General features: G+C 43.3%; 1 protein-coding gene across 2 annotated transcripts in view; it reads right to left on the reverse strand.

Moving 5' to 3' along the window:
• Positions 1-21,074, reverse strand: part of SLIT3 (slit guidance ligand 3) — a 405,171-nt gene that overhangs the window by 48,626 nt on the left and 335,471 nt on the right. For both annotated transcript variants that reach the window (XM_053376507.1, XM_053376506.1), the window contains exon 28: positions 14,325-14,464. In XM_053376507.1, the coding sequence (XP_053232482.1) occupies positions 14,325-14,464 (140 nt within the window). The remainder of the gene's footprint in view (positions 1-14,324; positions 14,465-21,074) is intronic.

Consider the following 21,074-nt stretch of genomic DNA (forward strand, 5'->3'; position numbering starts at 1 on the left):
CCCTTTTTCTGTGCCTTATGGGACTTATGGAGGGACGCCCTGGTTTCTGCTTCTATCCATTCCTTCTGTGCCAACAAATGGGAACTAACATCCACTTCTTTCGCATAGGGTTGTACATACTGTTGCAATCTCAATGTCTGATACTGTGTCCACATTTTTTTCTTTCTTTGCTAACTCAATTAGTCCCTTCATAAACTCCTCATCATCCTCTTCCTCTTCGCTCTCTAATTCATCAACCTTGGAGGGTTCAGGCTGAGGGCCGGCTCCTCCCTGGTCCTGGGGCTCTGGGCCTGGGGGATTCGCTAGAGGGGCAGTTGGTGGAGCATAGGGTGGCGGCGGTTTAATGACTTCCCCCTCTTCTCCTTCTTCTCCTTCCGGCTCTGATATCACCGGGGGGGGGGGCTTTCTGACTTCCCTGCCGGTCAGACTGCACAAATTGTATTTTGTGGGGCGTCGCCTCGGCAGGCTTTCAGCCACGGTGGATTCTTTTCTACATTGATTTTCCAGGTAGAAATATAAGGGATCTGGTCTGGGTGGACGTTCAAGATATTTTGATATAGTGGGTTGATTAGTTGCAAATTAAATCTGCCCTCCGAGGGCCAATTAGTTCCTTGGGTGGGCCAATCTACTTCACAGAGTGTTCTAAGGCGCTCCCTTTTCAACTTAAAGCCCCAATCGTCATTCTTCGTGGCTGCTTTCCAATTGCTCAAGAAACACTGCAAAGGGGTACATTTGCTGCCCCCAGACCCCATTTTCCAGATACTCCGCTCCTAACCGGGCTTAAAATCCTTCCACACTCCACACACTACAGATTGTGACTTGGACGAGCTCACGCTGCCAAGGAATGCACAATCCTGCAATCGCTCGGCCAAGGGGACGCTAAGCCCCGGCCCACACTTGACAATTCAACCACTGGAGTATCTGGCACACAACACACAAAACACACCCCAATATAATTTTCCCTCTGTTTCCCCTTTCCCCAACCTTACTGGCGGCACTCCACTGCCACCTCTGTTTCCCCTTTTCCCTTTTCCCGTCCCTGTCTGGCGGGGCGGCACCTTATTGCCACGGCCAGTTCCTTTGTTCCTTTTCTGGCGGCACTCTACTGCTCACAGCCAGGTGAAGCTGATCAGGCTTCGTCCCTTGCCCTTCCCTTAGGGCTTACCTGCTCCGCTGCGGACCTCTCCTTCGGCCGTTCTCTTTTCTCCCTCGACCAGGTGTCTCCACTCCGGAGCGGTGTGGCCGGCTCCCCCCACGAACAGGCAGGGGTGCGCACCTGGAGCCGCGAACGCCGGTCCGGGGCTGTTCACCGAGGTCGGGCCTGGCCCTCCCCGGCCCCCTGGGGTGGGGCAACTTCCCGGCCAATGCACCAAAATGAAGGCTGAAGCCTTATCCTTGCCAGGGAATCGTTTGCCTGCGTCCCCAGGGCCGAAGAGAGAGCAAAAAAGCACCAGGAAAGATTCTTCTTTGGAGAAAAAAGTTTTATTGAAATCTGTGCACAGAGGTGGCCAGTGGGATCGTTCCCAAAAGACTGGCCCCCAGATACAAATAAACAAGCATCTTTATACCTGAGAGTCTGCCCATCTCTTCCCACCTCTTCAAATTCTCCAATCAGCTAGCAAGGTTAAGCTTATTTCCTTATATGGCATATAGGTGTTTGGCTAGCTAAGCCCCCCCCCTCCTTCCCTTGTTCGTGTGTTCTTCTCTTGAGTTACTGCAACAGGAAGCGTGTGCAGGAAGCGGCCCCCTTGCCCTGTCTGACCACATACGGTAAATAGATGCGGTTTCTGCTTAGCTGGCAAGCACAGGAAATGGCCTTGCTGCTGTTTGCTAGCAACTGCAAAGCAAGATTAAGAGAGGATTTACTGAATTTACTTCAGGAATTTACTTCAGGTACAAGGTGCAGGGATTACTGATAGCAACCCTTCTTAGGCACAAAGTGCAACCCCTACACCTCTCCCTTCAGTAGTAAATATCTTATATTTTATCTGTTGGCCAAACATATGAAGCTTAATTTTATTCAACAAGTCATCCTTCACTAACAGACAGAACTACTGCCTAAACTACTGGGTCATGACCAATCTCTCCTACATTTGAAATCTTCATTTAAAGAATAAAGAGGCAGGTTCAGATAAATAATTAAATTATATGCCATCATTTTTCTCCACTGATATCATTTATTTCCTGAGCCCACACCGGGCTGGAAATCATTATAATAAATTCAAGTGTAATTAAGAACACAATTCTATACTCATTGATTCAATGAAGCTGCCTTCCAAGTAGGTAGAAGATTGTAGTCTCAATGTCATATTTAGTAGCCAACTAATACACTTTTAGAAAAATGACTTTTAGCAAAATTGAAGCAGTGCTACTTACTCCTCAAATTTGTCAAGCCCAAAAGTAATTTCTGAAAGAAAATCTTAAGAATTTTGCATTTTCCCAGACCATATGTCATCACTATGCCTCTACAAGAAAGCTTCTTCCTGATATATAAAAGATATGAGCTACCATCTAGTTCCTCACTCTGCCGAACTACAAGACCTAAATCTGCCATTTTAATTATGCAATAAGCAAGAAATCTAATCTTACTTCTATCATTTCCACAGTAACTGAGCTGTTCACCACATCGTCTCCAATGTGCTTATCCACATGGAACTGTGGGGTAATTTTGGCACATGATTATTAAACCTACAGATTCACAGCATGAAGCTTAATTCTTGTTCCTGAATCACTTCTCAATGACATCACATTTCCTCATCTCAACTTTTGCATGTAAACTAAAACATATAAGCTAGGATTTTTTAATCTATTATTATCACCTCTATTTTTTCATCATTATATTTTATTTGTAAAGCTTTGAAAATTACAAAATACTGTATAATACATTTTTAAAAACAGAATTATCTGCCTCTGGGCTAATTCTTTGCCTCTAGGTATATATCCCATGTGTCATAAAAGTTTTTTTAATTGCATTGCTTGAAATAAAAAGTACCATATTTTTCGCCCTATAGGGCGCCCCATGCTTCGGGCTGCAGGCTGCTTCCCGCAAGCCTTGCAAGCCCGTGGGAACTCCCGCCGGGCTTGCAAGGCTTGCGGATAGCTTCCTGAAGCCTGGAGAGCGAGAGGGGTCGGTGCGCACCAACCCCTCTCGCTCTCCAGGCTTCAGCAAAAGCCTGTATTCGCCCCATAGGACGCACACACATTTCCCCTTCATTTTTGGAGGGGGAAAAGTGCGTCCTATAGGGTGAAAAATACGGTATCCTTTTCAGTACCATACCAAACTGAACAAGAAACCTAAAATGTAATTTACTTGACAAATTATATTTTGGCTTGTGCTAGCATCCTCTAATGAACTAATATTTCGATATTTTGCATTTTTTAATGCAACAACAACCACCCACCACCCTTCACCCTAACGTTCCAGAGCAGGTTACAACATTAAAACAGTTTAAAGTAGCTTAAATTTAAAAGAATATATGTAACAAACTTTATCATGCACTGGATTAATGTGTGAATGACATTCCTAGTTGCACACTTAGGATCCTTTAGCGCTGCTTTGTCTTTTTTTTTTATTCATACAATTTAATAATAATAATAATAATAATATCTTTATTGTCATTGCCCCCTCTCAGGGACAACGAAATTACTCGACTGCTCCATAAAAACACTAATTAAAACAATACAGTATAGTACAGCAAGGAAGATTAGATGACTTTCAAAGTCCAGGCTTCCCATTCAGGGCTGAGATCGCTCTGGAGAAGAAGCTGTTCTTAAGACGGCTCGTTCTTGTCTTCATCGTCCTGTATCTCCGTCCCGACGGCAGGAGCTCGAAGAGACAGTGACCAGGATGCGATGGATCTTTTACTATGTCCAGTGCCTTCCTATGGCACCTTGTGGCATAAATCTGCTCTAAGGTGGAGAGTGGGCAGCCAACAATGCTCTCTGCTGCCTTAACAACTCTGCACAACCCCATCCTGTCCTGGGTAGTACAGCTTCCGTACCACACACATAAGCCATAAGTGAGCACGCTCTCAATGGCACAGTGATAGAAGGCAAGCAGCAGTTTCTGCGGAAGATGGTTTTTCCTTAGAATTCTCAAAAAGTACAGTCTCTGCTGCGCCTTCTTCACAAGCCCCCTTGTGTTGACACTCCAGGACAGATCCTCTTGTAATTCAATGCCCAAAAATCTGAACGTTGTTACCCTCTCCACACAGACCCCATCAATCAAAAGTGGCTGGATATTGCTCTTCTGTCTCCTGAAGTCCACCACAAGCTCCTTTGTCTTCCTTGTATTTATGAGCAAGTTGTTAGCTCTGCACCACTCTGTCAGCCGCTCCACCTCATCTCTATAGTGCGTTTCACCCTCCCTTTCAGGGATGAGCCCAATCACGGTTGTGTCATCTGCAAATTTGACAACCCTATTACTAGGGTGAGCAGCGACACAATCGTACGTGTAGAGAATATAAAGGAGCGGACTGAGTACGCATCCCTGTGGTGTTCCTATGTTAGTCTTAAGCATTTTAGAGGTATAAGGGCCCAACCGAACCCTCTGGGAGCGGTCTGACAAAAAGTCCAATATCCACCCACAAAGTGATAACGGAAGCCCCAGATCTTCCAGTTTAGACATCAGACGCTGTGGTAGAATGGTATTAAATGCCGAGCTGAAATCTAAAAAAAGCAGTCTGGCATAACCCCCCCGCTGCTCCAAATGTGCAAGGACGGCATGGAGGGCAATCGCCACAGCGTCCTCTGTCGATCTTTTCGTTTTATAAGCAAATTGGAATGTGTCCAGTCCCTCTGGTAGGCAGGCAATGACATGATTTCGTACCAGCTTTTCAAAGCACTTCATGATTATAGGTGTGAGTGCTACTGGACGAAAGTCATTCAGTTCTTCCGGGTTAGGTTTTTTTGCTATTGGAACGATAATAGAGGACTTTAGGCAGGATGGAACAATAGCCTGGGCTAGGGATCGATTTAAAATCCCAGTGAAAACTCCTGCTAGTTGATCTGCACAGTCTCTCAATACCCTTCCAGCTACCCCATCTGGCCCTGTGGCCTTCCTTGGGTTGATTCCCTTCAACACCTTCCTCATCTCTTCTTTTTCCACAGAGACTGCTACATTCCTTTGTACTGATGATGGTGATGGTAGTGATGATGGCAAAGCCTTCCCAGGGAGTGGTGGTGGTGGTGGTAAAGCCTCAGCAGGTGTTGCTGCCGATGTTACTTCAAAACGGGCAAAAAAGGCATTCAAATCCTCTGCGAGGGATGCCCCTCCCTCGTCTGCCAGGGAATCCTTGGATTTATACCCTGTTAATTCTTGTACACCTTGCCACACCTGCCTGGTGTTGTTACTTTGTAGATGATTCTCCAGCCGCTGTCTATACGCCTCCTTTGCTACACGGATACCTCTCTTTAGATCCGCTCTAGCTAAGCTGTACAGCGACTTATTTCCACTTCTGAAAGCAGTATTTCTTGCCTTTAGCAACCCCTGGACCTCCCTTGTCATCCAGGGCTTCCTGTTTGGGTAGATCTTTATCCGGCGCCTCTGTGTTACATTGTCAGTGCAGAACCTGATATAGTCCAACACTTGCTCAGTATGAGTCTCTATATCCTGTTGGGCGAATACCTCCCAATCGGTGTCATGAAAACAGTCTTGTAGTTGTTGGGATGCTTCAGCTGGCCATATTGTAATATCCCTCTTTATAGCTGGAGTCCGTTTCCTCAATGGAATATATTCAGGAGTCAGGAGCAGGGACACATGATCAGATTGGCCTAGATGTGCCAATGGTTCGGCCTTATAGGCCTGTTTAACATTTGTATACAGCCTGTCCAGAGTCTTTTCTCCCCTGGTTGCACACTTTATGTGTTGATAGAATTTAGGTAGAACCACTTTCAAATCTGCCTGGTTGAAATCCCCGCATACAAGAAATGCAGCCTCGGGATACTTGCCTTGTTGTCTGCTAATGGCATCATGCAGAAGACCCATTGCCTCTTTGGTGTTCGCATCAGGTGCAATGTATACTATAGTTATCAGTACTGCTGTAAATTCTCGGGGGATATATATAGGTCTGCATTTAAGCGTCATAAATTCCACAGTTGGAGAGCAGTGGCTAGCTATCACAGCGTGGTTTGTGCACCAGCTGTTATTCACGTATGCACACAAACCTCCCCCCCTTCTTTTACCAGAGTCCTCTGTTCTATCATGGCGGAACAGTGTATAGCCCGTTAGTTCTATGGCTGAGTCAGGAGTAAATGGTGTCAGCCAAGTTTCTGTAAGCAGCAGAAGACAGCATTCACTCACAGTTTTCTCCGTTGCTATCCACAATTTCCACTCCTCCAGCTTATTCCCCAAAGATCTCACGTTAGCATAGAAAATGCTGGGAAGCGGTAAGTTATAACGTTGTGTCTTTAGCCTTAATTGCCTTAATCGCCTTCCTCCTCTGCAGCCTCTCTTCTGTTTACGGTCTCTCCTGTGTCTCTTTACTCCCCAGTTCTTTGAAGTCAGAAAATCCTCCTTGCAGACGCGGAGACACTCACAATTTGTGCAGCACTCACTCCGTAGCCGAATAGATAACATGTCCTGCCGACTATAAACAAGTCTATTTTGGCAGGACAAAAAAGCCAAATTCTGAGTTAAGGAGCAACCAGCCGCTGCATCTACACGCGCCGCCATCTTAGAAAACTCATAAAATATAATAAATGAGCAATTGGTTACTAAGGGGAAATCAAAGCAACAACAACAGGAACTGCCTAATCAAGAGACAACTCACAACTGCCTAAGTCATAAGGAATGAATAGGAAGAAACTACTTATCTACTTAAATTTAAAAAGCAGCGAGGAAGTTTCTAATGAAAGAAACAGCAGCCCTGAAAAGCCTCAACAGCAATTTGCAAATCCATACTGTTATACTGTTATATATGTTTCTGGCTGGCATTTGAGAATTTGGGGTTGTTCCATAGCTACACAATTTAGTAATTTTGACAGTGTTCCTTAGGGGCAAAGCACTTTAGTTTCAGTTTCATTTCTGTTATTTGCACAGTAATTGGTAGTTAGGCTCAGGCAGACACCAGTAGAAGCCTAGTTCTCAACTCTGTGCTACTGCCTGGTTCTGGCACTATTAAATATACTGGATTGGCTCATCCTGCAATTACATTTGCAAGACAAAACACTACAACAAATCAGGTCTGTGTTGTTCTGATGAGAACAACACACACACAAAAATAGTAGAATACAATGGACTGGTGATGTCAGTTACATTTCCAGTAAAAACAGAACAAATTATGATGATTCTAAATGAAATGGGTAATGTGCTGGAAGCAACCCATGTTGTAATTTCTGCAAATTTCTTCAAAACAATGCACTGATAACGTAAATAAGAGATATGTAGACTGAAACAGAGCATCTCACATACTAGCAGGATTTTCGTTGTTCGGTATAGCAGATGAAATGTTCTAAGTTCATGTGGAACTTTTCCTTGTCTATTTTTTTTTATGGGAGACTCTCCACCTGTATGTCAGAATCTGGTTGCCACCAAATTCCTGTAAGCTGGGATGGTGGTGCAAGGTGGATGTTGGAACTGAAAGCGCAAAGGTCAAAAAAGCAGGATGCTGAGGTCTGTTTTGAATCCAGCGCTATGGCTATGGGAGAAGTCAGAAACTCTTGGAATGTAAAGCTGGAGAACCCTTTCCAGTAGTCTCCAGTTGCATATATGTGTAAATAAGCCATATATCATGAAGACACCAGAATCTCTGTTGTGCCTCATTGTTCGGAAACATAGACTCTGGGTTAAAGCGAGCCTGCAACCCCTAGAATCTCGTGCTGTTCAGAGATTGGGGTGACATGTAACAATATGTTAATACTGACTCATCCTGACCTCCTATGACTCCAGAACTAAGGCAGCTAAACAACAAGCTAACATAGAAACAATCTCCACGGAGCTGGCTTCATTTAATTATTTTGCCAATTTACCACAATGGAATTACCACATCAGAATACATGCCATTTGTTTCATGCCACATTCAATGTTTTAAACCCATAATCTGAATCATATTGTTAACTTGTTCCGTGGAAGGGGAAACTACTGGGTGTACCAACAACTTTTTATAAAATCCAATTTTTCTTCCAATTTTAATAGCTGATTGGTTAAGGTAAAGCCAAATACCATGTGTTCTGTATTTCCATTGCCTGAATATAGGACACTCCTTACATTTGTTTTTAATATTAATTATAATAAGAAATAGGACATGGAAAATATTATCAGCTTTATTCAGAAACATCTTGTGCAGAGCCCAAAGCTAGGGGGGGGGGGAATATTGAAAGGCAACTCCCTTCCCCAAAAAGGCAGGAATAAAATGAGCATTATACAATTGGCTAACATTTGCAACCACCTAAAGAAAAAAATAGCATAAAGTTGCAAAACAGTAGGCATCATGTTCATATATCTACTAGGAATTCTGGAAACAATCTTTGGCAAGGTTTTTTCCTTTAGCAATGTATATGCAGTGGGCAATGTTGCCATATAAAAGCATTAAAGCAGCTCTGCTACATCAGACCCAGAGTTCATGTAGTCCTGCAGCCCAAGGCAAGCAAAATGCTTCAGGGAAACCCACTACTGGGTTATGAAGCCAAAAATCATTATTTAGGGTACATTACTACTATATTATGATTTGGATTTGATATAGAAGAAGAGTTTGGATTTGATATCCCGCTTTATCACTACCCTAGGGAGTCTCAAAGCAGCTAACAATCTCCTTTCCCTTCCTCACCCACAACAAACACTCTGTGAGGTGAGTGAGGCTGAGAGACTTCAGAGAAGTGTGACTAGCCCAAGGTCACCCTGCAGCTGCATGTGGAGGTTACACTGCAAAGTAAAGTTTGTGCCACTTCTAGGCACATAATCTTTCCAAGGTATTTCCGTAATCAAACAAGGTCACAAAAAGTAACAAAACAAGAACAACTCAACACAGATTAAAAGATTAAGGAACAGAAGAGGTGCTTTATGTCAAAGGCATTTTTATTGGTTTCATATTTAGTCACTAGGGATAAAATCTTGACCATGTTTAAGCCAAAAAGAGATTTTTATAGTGGAATTTTGCAGTAATTTTAGCATCTGTCTATCAAATGGTAATATTCTCCAGAAGGAACCTACAAACTGCCAGATCATTCTTAACTTTTAGGCATGAGAAACCAGCCATGCTTGATCCTTGTAAGGATGACATAATTCCCTGAGAACTGAATTGGTACCACTTCAGATATTACTGGTGGTAAAATTGTTCAGCTGTAATATTTTTAAATAAGGTTAAAACAGTATTTGACCCTATCTTTATTCAGCTGTGGGATCATGCTCAGCTGTAATGGGGGGAAGCCTTCCTAGATTATGTGCAAAATTAACCTACATACTGCTTTTAGACAAGGTAGGTTTCATATTTCACTGAATTATACCTTACTTTCTCTGATACTTCTCTGATACTAAATTATCCAACCTTTAGTGTACTTCATCTAAATTCAAAGACACTTTTACAATCACTCTCTTTTGGAAAAAATAATAATCAAATATACAACTATACAAAGAATATACAAATGAATTCCAAACTCTTTTGAGCGTCAGTACAGGAAATAGCTCTAAGCTGCACACAAGTCACAAGGCAGTAATAAAATTTTGTTTCCCTAGTATGATCAAAATAGATTTTCTTGAAATACAAAGCAATAATATCTGAACCTAAATATCCATTCATTTCTGAGCAGCACACTTGAAATAATGAAGACGAACATGCAAGCAGGTAAACAAACCCCAGTGAGCTTTGTTATAGACTTAAGTGGAAGATGACTGAAAATCTTCCCCACAGACTGACTTTTTGTGCCAAGAGCTTTAGATTTGAGCTATTCTGAGCAGAGACAGAAGTAACTCAATGAAAGCCACTATCAATGCTGAAATCCCATCCTAAGCCCCTGTTCAAAATTATTTCCAGCGAGTCTGTTGAGATGCAGTATCCCCATCCCACATCAAATGCTTGAAAACACCATTTTGCTTATTTCAAGTTGAGAGGAAAGATGCTGTTTCGTTTGTGTCATTTTAATAATAATAATAATAATAATAATAATAATAATAATAATAATTTATTATTTATACCCTGCCCATCTGGCTGGGCTTCCTCAGCCACTCTGGGCGGCTTCCAAAAAAATATTAAAATACTGTATTACATCAAACATTAAAAGCCTCCCTAAACAGGGCCGCCTTCAGATGTCTTCTAAAAGTCTGGTAGTTGTTGTTCTCTTTGACATCTGGTGGGAGGGCGTCCCACAGGGCGGATGCCACTACCGAGAAGGCCCTCTGCCTGGTTCCCTGTAACTTGGCTTCTTGCAGTGAGGGAACCGCCAGAAGGCCCTCGGTGCTGGACCTCAGTGTCCAGGTAGAACGATGAGGGTGGAGACGCTCCTTCAGATATACTGGACCGAGGCCGTTTAGGGCTTTAAAGGTCAGCACCAACACTTTGAACTGTGCTCGGAAACGTATTGGGAGCCAATGTAGGTCTTTCAAGACCGGTGTTATATGGTCTCGGCGGCTGCCTCCAGTCACCAGTCTAGCTGCCGCATTCTGGATTAGTTGTAGTTTCCGGGTCACCTTCAAAGGTAGCCCCACGTAGAGCGCATTGCAGTAGTCCAAGCGGGAGATAACCAGAGCATGCACCACTTTGGCGAGGCAGTCCGCAGGCAGATAGGGTCTCAGCCTACGTACCAGATGGAGATGGTAAACAGCTGCCCTTGACACAGATTTGACCTGTGCCTCCATGGACAGCTGTGAGTCCAAAATGACTCCCAGGCTGCGCACCTGGTCCTTCAGGGGCACAGTTACCCCATTCAGGACCAAGGAATCCTCCACACCTGCCCGCCTCCTGTCCCCCAAAAACAGTACTTGTGTCTTGTCAGGATTCAACCTCAATCTGTTAGCCGCCATCCATCATCCAACCGTCTCCAGACACTCATACAGGACCTTCACCGCCTTCACTGGTTCTGATTTAAAAGACAGGTAGGGCTGGGTATCATCTGCATATTGATGGACACCCAGCCCAAACCCCCTGATGATCTCTCCCAGGGGCTGCATGTAGATGTTGAAAAGCATGGGGGAGAGGACAGAACCCTGAGGCACCCCACAAGTGAGAGCCCAGGGGTCTGAACATTCATCTCCCACACCACTTTCTGAACACGGCCCAGGAGGAAGGAGCAGAACCACTGTACAGTGGTGCCCCGCAAGACGAAAAACGCGCAAGACGAAAATGTTTTTTGGTTTTTGTGTCGCTTCGCAAGACGATTTTCCCTATGGGCTTGCTTCGCAAGACGAAACATCTTGCGAGTTCTTGCGAGTTTGTTTCCTTTTTCTTAAAGCCACTAAGCCGCTAAGCCGTTAATAGCCGCTAAGCCGCTAATAGCCGCTAAGCCGCTAATACAGTACTGTACTGTACTGTACTACAGAAGTTCTCTCTCTGCCACCTCCCCTTCCGGCTTTCCTAAGAGTCAAAGGTTTCAAGCTACTTTGGGAAGAATCCTGCCTACTGCATTTGACGTTTTGGAGGGAAGTGTGCCAGCCCATTTCAGACCAAGGAATTATTAACTTGCTTTTGCACCAATGAAGGCACCAAGTCATGATTTCCCCACTCGCATGCTAAGTAGAGCAAATATGTATAACTATATATAACTAAATATAACTAAATATAACTCCTCCTTCCACGAACTATAAATAAACCGCTACATTGTGTACGATACAAGGAGGCAATTGCACAACCGGCCCCTTTCTGCCAGTGCCCCTCGCTCCCCCCTCCCATCTCTGCTCCTCGCATTTTTCAGTTTCTGTTTTACAGAAAAACTAGCTGTCACCCGATACAAGAAAGTCCCCCTCTCCATTTGCCTTTCCATAGCGCACCGCGAGTGCCGCATGCAGCACCTCCGCCTGCAGCCCTAAAGGGCACCCGGAGACTTCCTTCCAACATGCAGAGGCAGTTAGGATCCGTGCCGCGCACAAACCGCTTTCACTGCCAATCTATCTATGCGGCAGCGGGGAATCTAATAGTAATAGCAATCGATACATTATTAGCGTCCGGAAACACAGCCGGTGGTGATGCTGCCCCGCGCCGCTTCGAAAAGTTCCTAGGCTTCAGCCTTAGAACTGGGAGGGGACCTGGCGGTGACACCCGGCTCGGGGTGGGATTTCCCTGTCTGCGCTCTTAGCGCGCACGGCGACCGCTAGATCCCGAGGACGGCAGACTGGGCGGGGGGGGGGACATGAAAAGTTTTGCCTGCCCATCTCCGAGGAAGCAGGGGGAGATGATCCCTGTCAAGGGAAGAAGGGGGCACCCATTTGCCAGCAGCCGGTGCCCCCGAACCGAGGCTGAGGGTGGCGCCATCGCCTGTCAAAGTGACCGCAAAGGCGAGCTCTGGTCGCGCGGCCGAGGGAAGCCCCGCTGTGGGTCGTCCAAAGTCAGCCCGAGCACGCCACTCACCTAAAAGGCATGGAGAGACGGAGGGAGCGCGCGAGGATCCCGGTGCAGAGGAGGCTCCTGCAGCAAAATAAAGGCAGTCGGCAGCCGGAGGGCTCCAGGACACGGAGCTGCGGCGGGGCCGTCGATGGCGTTGCCGGAGACTCCTCCCTCTGGGCCTCGCTCTCTCCGCCTTCGCCGCCGCTTGCCCTGCCTGCGATCGGGCTCATCGCTCCGCTCTGCAGAGCGCTGCGCAAAGGCGCGGCGGGACAGGTGTCCGGGGACGCTTTGGCTAAGTGCGCCCCGGGATCGGAGGTGTGGGGTGCTTGCTGCAGATCTTATCTTCCGGGGTTTCTGGGATGGCGGCGGTCGGGGCTTGTGTTATGTATGCGTGTGGAGGGACTGCTTAAGAGGTCGGACGAGGCTTATGCAATGGCCAGATGCTCCCTAGGTGTTGAGGCTTGCAGTTGCGGGAACAAGTTTATACCTGTAGCCGCTAAGCCGCTAATAGCCGTGCTTCACAAGACGAAAAAACCACAAGACGAAGAGACTCGCGGAAGGGATTAATTTCGTCTTCCGAGGCACCACCGTATGACAGTGCCCCCAGCTCCCAGCCCCTCAAGACGGTCCAGAAGGGTGTTATGGTCGATGGTATCAAACGCCGCTGAGAGATCCAGCAGAACTAGGAAACAGCTCTCACCTTTGTCCCTAGCCCGCCAGAGATCATCAACCAGTGCGACCAAGGCAGTTTCTGTCCCATGATGAGGCCTGAATCCCGACTGGAAGGGATCCAAATGGTCCGCTTCTTCCAGGCGTGCCTGGAGTTGTTCAGCAACCACTCGCTCAATCACCTTGCCCAAGAATGGAAGATTTGAGACTGGGCGATAGTTGGCCATCATGGCCGCATCTAAAGATGTTTTTTAAAGAAGCGGTTTAATAACCGCCTCCTTCAGCGGGTCTGGGAAGGCTCCCTCACAGAGGGAAGCATTCACCACCCCACGAAGCCCATCGCCCAGCCCCTTTCCAGCTAGCTTTTATAAGCCAGGATGGGCAAGGATCAAGGAGACAGGGGGTTGGTTTCACTCGTCCAAGCAGCCTGTCCACATCCTTGGAGGTAACAGATTGAAATTGATCCCACGCAATTTGACTAGACAGGACTCTAGCACTCTCCCGCCCCGGCCCTGCTCCCACGGTGGAGTCTACCTCTTCCCGAATCTGAGCGACTTTATCTGCAAAAAACTTTGCAAAATCATTGCAGGAGATCATGTGGCCTGTACTGGGCCCCGATGTAACAGGTGGTTCCGCTAAATTGCGAACCACCTGAAAAAGTCTCCTGCTGCTGTTTTCTGCAGATGTAGAAATATATATAGAAAGCAAAACTATAAAGTAAAAATAAATGGATAAAAAATAGATATAACACAAAAAGAACTACTGACTCAAAGCATCAGTTACTAACTTCTCCTCTTGGAGCTCCAGCAAGTTTCTGGCAGGAAGATGGTTAAAAGCTACAATTAGTTTTCGTTCAAGTGTAAGGTTTTTTTCCCAGCCAACCATTTACAAAAGCATCCCAAAAGGGCCCCAAACAACATTTTAAGAGTTTGGGAAATTTTAGATTTACTTACCAAGCCGCTCAAACCTGATACTTATTAAATCCCATGATATGTAATACACTCCAGCTTACAAGGAGCCTTTCACTAAGTGTCTGATGCTCAGAGAGTAGCAAGACCAGTTCACATTTTCATGGTTTATAAGAGTGTAGATATTTTCTTACCACTGTACAGTGAATATAAGCAGTTATGATTTGGTGGCTTGTATTCTTAGATCCTTGGGCAAATACTTTATATATTTGCTTACCTGTATAATTAGGGAGGCAGAGGCAGGCATAATTGTTTACTCCATCCATACAAGTTGAGTTGTTCTCACAATCATTATCTTCACAGTCATCTGGATTACTTTCACACTTTTCACCCTCAAATCCAATAGGGCAGGAGCAACTTTTAATAGAAGAGTAAACAAGACAGGAAGACTAATTTACATTTCAGACTGAAATAAGTTGGTAGCAGAAACAGCACAAACTAGTTTTGCATGTGTTGACCCCTAAAGGTCATCAGTATTGAACAAAGAGGGTTGGCACCCATGAAAGGTCCCCAATATCAACTATTGACAGAATCCAGCAATATCCAGCACTGAAGGTTCCTAATAACCACATCGGAAAACTGACTATAAGCCAGGCTTCAAAATTATTTGCTGGTCGTATGTCAGAAAGCCAATAACAGAGACTCTCTGGACTGGACAGAAATGGGTAAAGCAGATATAAAAGGCCAGAGATTCAGGAGGGAGGGGCAGAATTGCAGTGGGTGATGAGGTAAGTGAACAGGGAAAAAGGTGTCTGTTTCGCAAGCTGAAATGTAGCAGGGAAGAGAAGGCAGGCAGTCTGTTTTATGCTGCAGAGAGAGTCAGTGTTTGGGCTCTCTTTGAATTGGAGGCTGCAGCAATGGAAGAAACAGGACCCCTTTGGAATGTAATGCTCTGCACTCTATCTAGGCTCAGCTTGTATATATGTGTAAATAAACCATAAATCATAAACCAAAGTCTCTGCTGTCCCTTATTGTACAAAAGAAAACAAAGACTCTGGTAAGCGTGCCTGGTACCCCTGAAATGTTGCACAGCTCAGAGATTGTGGTGGTGTGTAACAATACTAGAGAGCTGTTTTAGTAATCTGCTTGGTTGGGGAGCCTATTTAGGCTGAAAGGTGAGATAAAAGTGAGGTAAAAATACTTTAAAAAACAATAAAAATTGTATGATTAGTAGCCAACATTAATTGCATCTTTTTACATGTGACTGTGAATGCATGTTTGTGTAATAACTGAGAACAGGAATAATTCTGAATTATGTTTTATTTATTTTCTAACTCAAGTCTATAGCAGCTCACCAGCAACAGGCAACACAACAAAAAAAGACTTAGCAATGTTTTGAAGATGTGATTTTGAAACATTTTAAGAAGTTCACTTTTTTATTTTTAAAAATATCCACATACCACAGTTTCACTATAAGAAGCATGAAATCTGTTTGTAGTTATACATACCACAATTAAAAAAAAATTGCACTTTAGAGGATAGATTCACTGAAACCCTCCCTCACGCAATATGTAGAAAAGTAACAAGTAAGTTGCCCTCCTTTGCCCTCGATGTGTGAGAACTACCCCTTCTTATGATGCGGAAGCATTAAAAAAATGCAGCCCATCACTTGAGTATATTCTAGGACAGGAGTGGGTAACATATGGCCTTTCAAACGTTCCTCCCATCACTCCCAACCAGAATGGTCAATGGCCGGTAACGATGGGAGCTTTAATTCAGCAAGATCTGCAGGGCCAAATTTAGTCATCCCTGATCTTGAAAGCTACAGTATGTGTTGTGTACACTGGAGTCTGTGTGCTTCCTATGCAAAAAGCCTGAGGTGGGAAAACCGTATATAAAATATGCAGCTGGATAAAGGAACAAACAAAGAATAAAAAGCAGAGGCAGGCAATTTTGTAGAAGCCAACATTGCTGAGTCAAAGGTATCTGCTTATTTCATATTCATGAACAACAAAAAAGTGGCAAGTGGTCTCTCCTGAGCAAAAGGAACAACTTTTCTTTTAAAAGTATAAGGACAAAGTAGTACACAGCTATATAGCATGACAACACAAAACTTGGATACTTGCAGACCATATACCCCCAAAATAATAAAAGAACCATAAAAGCAATTTGAACTGATTGTGCAGAAGAGCTCCTGACACTTCTCATCCCACACTCACCACTCATAGGTCATAATAGCTAGAAGGGACAGGGATATATCTTTAGAAGGGATGACTGAAAACAAACTGCTTGAATCAATTCTACTTAAAGCACACTAAATCAGTATGAAATATTTTCTTTGCCTGTCTTTTACCTCATTAGTACCAATAAAAAACGTCCTCTTTCTGACCCTTTGGTGATACTCAGGATCACATGAGGCAGATAAGAGAAGACAGGAAGAGCTGGCACAGCATCTTTTGTAGCCAAGAAAGGGGACGGGGGAGCAGGATAAAAGAACTCTAATTAAATAAAGTGATCCATTCATCATGTCTCCCGTTTCCATTACAAAACCCCATTTTTCAGGGCTTTATAACTCAGCCATAAAAATGTGCTCTAGGCTGCAACTTGGCACACAAGGTCTCAGTTTGGGAGCACAGATTCATTCTTTCATTTGAAAAGAAAAGAAAAATGAGGAGCCTGTACTAGCTTCTTTTATTGTCTATTTCTGTATGCCACATTCTGACTAGAACAGGTGATGTTTACAATAAACAGTATACTACTAATAAGGACTGGCAATAAGACAACACTGTTCAAATAATATGCATTTCCATCACTAACATACAACATTCAAGCTATAGCTATAAACTCAGGAACCGTATCTTTGTTTAAAAAAGACAGAAAAGGAAGAGAGAACTTTTGAAACCAGAAGTATTATTTATTGGCATATGTAATGAGGGCCTATTTATTTATTTCATCCAGATTGATTAACTGCTAAATAAATACACTGGTACCTTGGTCTACAAACGCTTCGGGTTACAAACTCCGCTAACCTGGAAGTAGTACCTTGGGTTGAGAACTTTGCCCCAGGATGAGAACGGAAATCGTGTGCCGGCAGAAGCAGCGGGAGGCCCCATTAGCTAAAGTGTGCCTCAGGTTAAGAACGGTTTCGGGTTAAGAACGGACCTTCTGAAGGAATTAAGTTTGTAACCCGAGGTACCACTGTAAATAAGCACTAAGCAGTTTAAATATAATACAAGCAGGTCCTGCTTTCTGAACACAGTATGTTCCATGGAAACTGTTCACATAACGAGTCCATGGTTAGCATTATTTCCTATGGATATATTTCTAATCTAGGATTTTTTGAATCTCTCTCCCTGTTTTTCAATGGCTGCAGCCAATCAGCAAAAGAAAGACAAAGTAAAAAACTGATTTGTCTCAACACTCCTACTCTTTGATTCATTCAGTCTCGTTCCCCTCCTCCTTCCATTGTTTCTGCCCAGAAATGGCTGCTGATGGCCAGCAAAACAAGGAAGTAAGGAAGCCATTTGATTGGATAAGTGAATCTGCAGAGCATATAGCAAGGTTTGGGCATAATTTTTAATGTGAGGATAAGTGAATTTTTGGATAGGACCTAAGTATAGTATAAATTATTCCTTAAAGATAGCCATTAATCTATACAATTTTTTGTTCCAGATGTAGTATTGTAATGTGCTTTTGGAAATGGCAATTGATGCAAAATGTAGTGGCCATGGGGGTGATGGGGCAGTGGATTGAATGCATTTACCGGTAATCCCCATTTTAAAAGTTAATCTGGTTGGCTTGGTGCTAAAAGTCCTGCTCCCATATATACCTGCCCGAGCCTTGAGATGTACAGATGAGGCTTTCCTGGTGGTCCCAATACAGCCTAAAAGACACAGCACAAGGCTTTAGGAAAGGACCTTTTCAGTTGTGGCCCCATGCCTGTGGAATTCCTTTGCCACTTAAATGTGTCTAGCTCCTTCATGATGTCTGTGTCAATAATCAAATAAATAAATGATGTAGCTGGGAGAGCTACTGCGAAAATTATGTCTGTTCTGACTGGCATCTCAAGCAAGAGGACTACACTGCATTAAACACATACCACTCATTTCTTTCTGTGTGACACACTAAGACTTCAGGGAGGGCAAACATGATTTGCCTTAAACTAACTGAAAAGACTCAGGGACACGTTTCATTTCATATGCAAGCATAAGCTACGGAAAAATAACTGCCAGAGAAAACATAAAGATTAATCAAATCTGAATGTGTAGTCAGAGAGGTTGGAAACTTGATTAGAGTAGAGGTTAGGAATTAAAACAGGCATGGCCAAACTTGGCCCTCCAGCTGTTTTGGGACTACAATTCTCACCAGCCCTGACCACTGGTCCTGTTAGCTAGGGATGATGGAAGTTGTAGTCCCAAAACAGCTGGAGGGCCAAGTTTGGCCTTGCCTGAATTAAGAGATTGGAGGCCTGTATATATGCCATACGGTAGTACCTCAGGTTAAGAACTTAATTTGTTCTGGAGGTACGTTCTTAACCTGAAACTGTTCTTAACCTGAGGTACCACTTTAGCTAATGGGGCCTCCCGCCGCTGTGTGAATTCTGTTCTCATCCTGAAGTAAAGTTCTTAACCTGGTACTATTTCTGGGTTAGCAAAGTCTGTAACCTGAAGCGTCTGTAACCTGAAGCGCCTTTAACCCGAGGTACTGCTGTATTAACAACTCAGATTAAGGAAGAGATATTCTCTCCCCAATTCCTGGATGTGATTATATGTTCTACAAAGTTATAGCAGCTGGATCATGCAGTACTATATTTTATTGATTGGGCTACCAATCCATAGAGTCCGAGCTTACACAACATCACCGTGTTGGTGGGGTTTGAATTTTTTGAAAGATGCAGGTGTTTTGTTTTTTTGTTGTTATGGAAATTTATAACATAAATTATAGTGGCAAAATGGAGTTGTGTGTACAAGGCTTTAGAGTGGGAGGTTTCAGGAAGCTGCTGACTACATAAGCCACAATAAGGACCAATTACTATGGCTGCATATTCCTTCCCAGAAAGGGTATTTCTGTTACCATAGTGTAATTGGCTGAAGATTCTTTACACATTTCCCCTACTGAATGGGAACCACACAATCTCTTTGTTTAAGTTGTAGTAGGCATGAACTTTTCAAACATATTCATTGGGCCAAACTCTAAACCCTTTGAGGTGCAGATGAATGTTGTATTTTCACTAAGAAACATGCATCTCAGTCTAGCACAGAACAGCACAGAACTTAATGATAAACTTTTAAAATATTTTTATCTTAGTAGAATTTTTATTTTAACATAAATTTTTATTTTTTTTATCTTAACAGAACTTGAGATGGCCGGCTATATTAAATGTACTATATTAGCATGCTCTATCAAGTGATTTAGTATTTGAATGAGATGAATGCTGGCCAGATGTACTGCAGTTTACAAATCAGCTGTTGTGTTCAAAACAGCAAATGTTTTAGAGCCCTTTGGCTAAAGAACTACACACACCTGCATATCAACTGGACAGACTCAATAGCCCATAAACACCGAACTCATCCATCAACTGCGGAACATTAACACTGCAAAATCTATTAGTTAAGTTAAAAAAAAACTTAAGTGAACTTTGTATTATTGGAATAATGCAAAGCACATTGGTGCACTTCAGCTGAAGAAAGAACATACACTCAGCACAGCAGCTATATAGACTTCATCACAGTAGGCAAGTTCCAACTAAAATTAAATATTTGTGAGTAACATATATCTCAATGGATTAGTTAAACACATGCTTAAACCTTTCCCATTCATATCAACAGTACATAAAAATGCTTTTCTGCAGTTTGATTTTATCTGATACTCTTAAGGCTTCAGCAATGATGAAGGGCTGGTATGAAGGTAGGTTTGTATTCATTCTTAGTAAAAACAGCATGGTACTAATATAGCATCTTCCTGATATTTGTGGCACTTATTTCTCACTGGGCAACTTTTGACACAGAAGTGTATAAGTGGATATTAGCTGGAAATCAGTATTTATTCTGATCTATTTATTAATTTTAATTAATTTTAGATATTATTGTCACCCGTATCTCAGAATGCAATGCTGGGATAAATCCCTACAGCCCTGAACACAAAAACACGTTCTAAAAATGTAACTGTTAAAATATGTACCAGTGGGATCAGAACAATATCAGAAACAATATCAGAAATATCAACCGTTGCTCCTGGAGGAAGCAAATAAAAACAGTGAAATGAGTACATATAGCTTTGTTTGCTGTTCCTTAAACCAGGAATTTACATGAAGAAAAATACAACTTTAGAGTAAACTGTTTACTGTTAAAAACCTGAATTTGATTTTGATTCAGTGTTTCATTTTATCCCATGCCCTTTGCTGACACTGTTGTGGCAGCATGTTATAACAGTAGATAGGAGTAGTGGGATCACCTGCTGTTTAGGCCCCTTACGTTACCTACAAACAGCAGGATGAGGAAGGGTGTGAGGATGGAGTTTCAGTCCTAACAGGGTGAATTTCCTGGCTTATGTCACCACCTTCCCATTACTCAAAAGATAATTTTCTTGTCTGTGACTACAGGAACTTGGGAGTTAAATCACTTGGCATTTCATATGGAGAAACACTTTGGCTTAAAATCCCCTCTACAAGAGCAAAGATTTGACAAGTTTGGCAGCTGAGCTTATATATTTATATGTTTCTCTGGGAGGTGAGAGGGGGAGTGAATAGAATATATAATTTCTTTCACAGGCCACACAACAGAAAGTTCCAAGGGGGCCTTCTCTTTTGCACGGGAGAGATAATAGTCTCTCATCTTGACACACAAGGGTTTTAGGAAGGCAATTCTGCTTCTGCCAGCAGAATCTACACAGTGAATTGAAATAAAACAAAAAAAATCAGTGCCAGTAAGTTCAGAATTTAGTGATGTCAAATTCCACTCTAGGTGGCTTACAGCACATATAAAAAATTGTAAAACATCGGACATTAAACATTTCCCGATATAGGGCT

Source organism: Podarcis raffonei, chromosome 2 (assembly GCF_027172205.1).
Source record: "Podarcis raffonei isolate rPodRaf1 chromosome 2, rPodRaf1.pri, whole genome shotgun sequence".
NCBI classification, from domain to species: domain Eukaryota; kingdom Metazoa; phylum Chordata; class Lepidosauria; order Squamata; family Lacertidae; genus Podarcis; species Podarcis raffonei.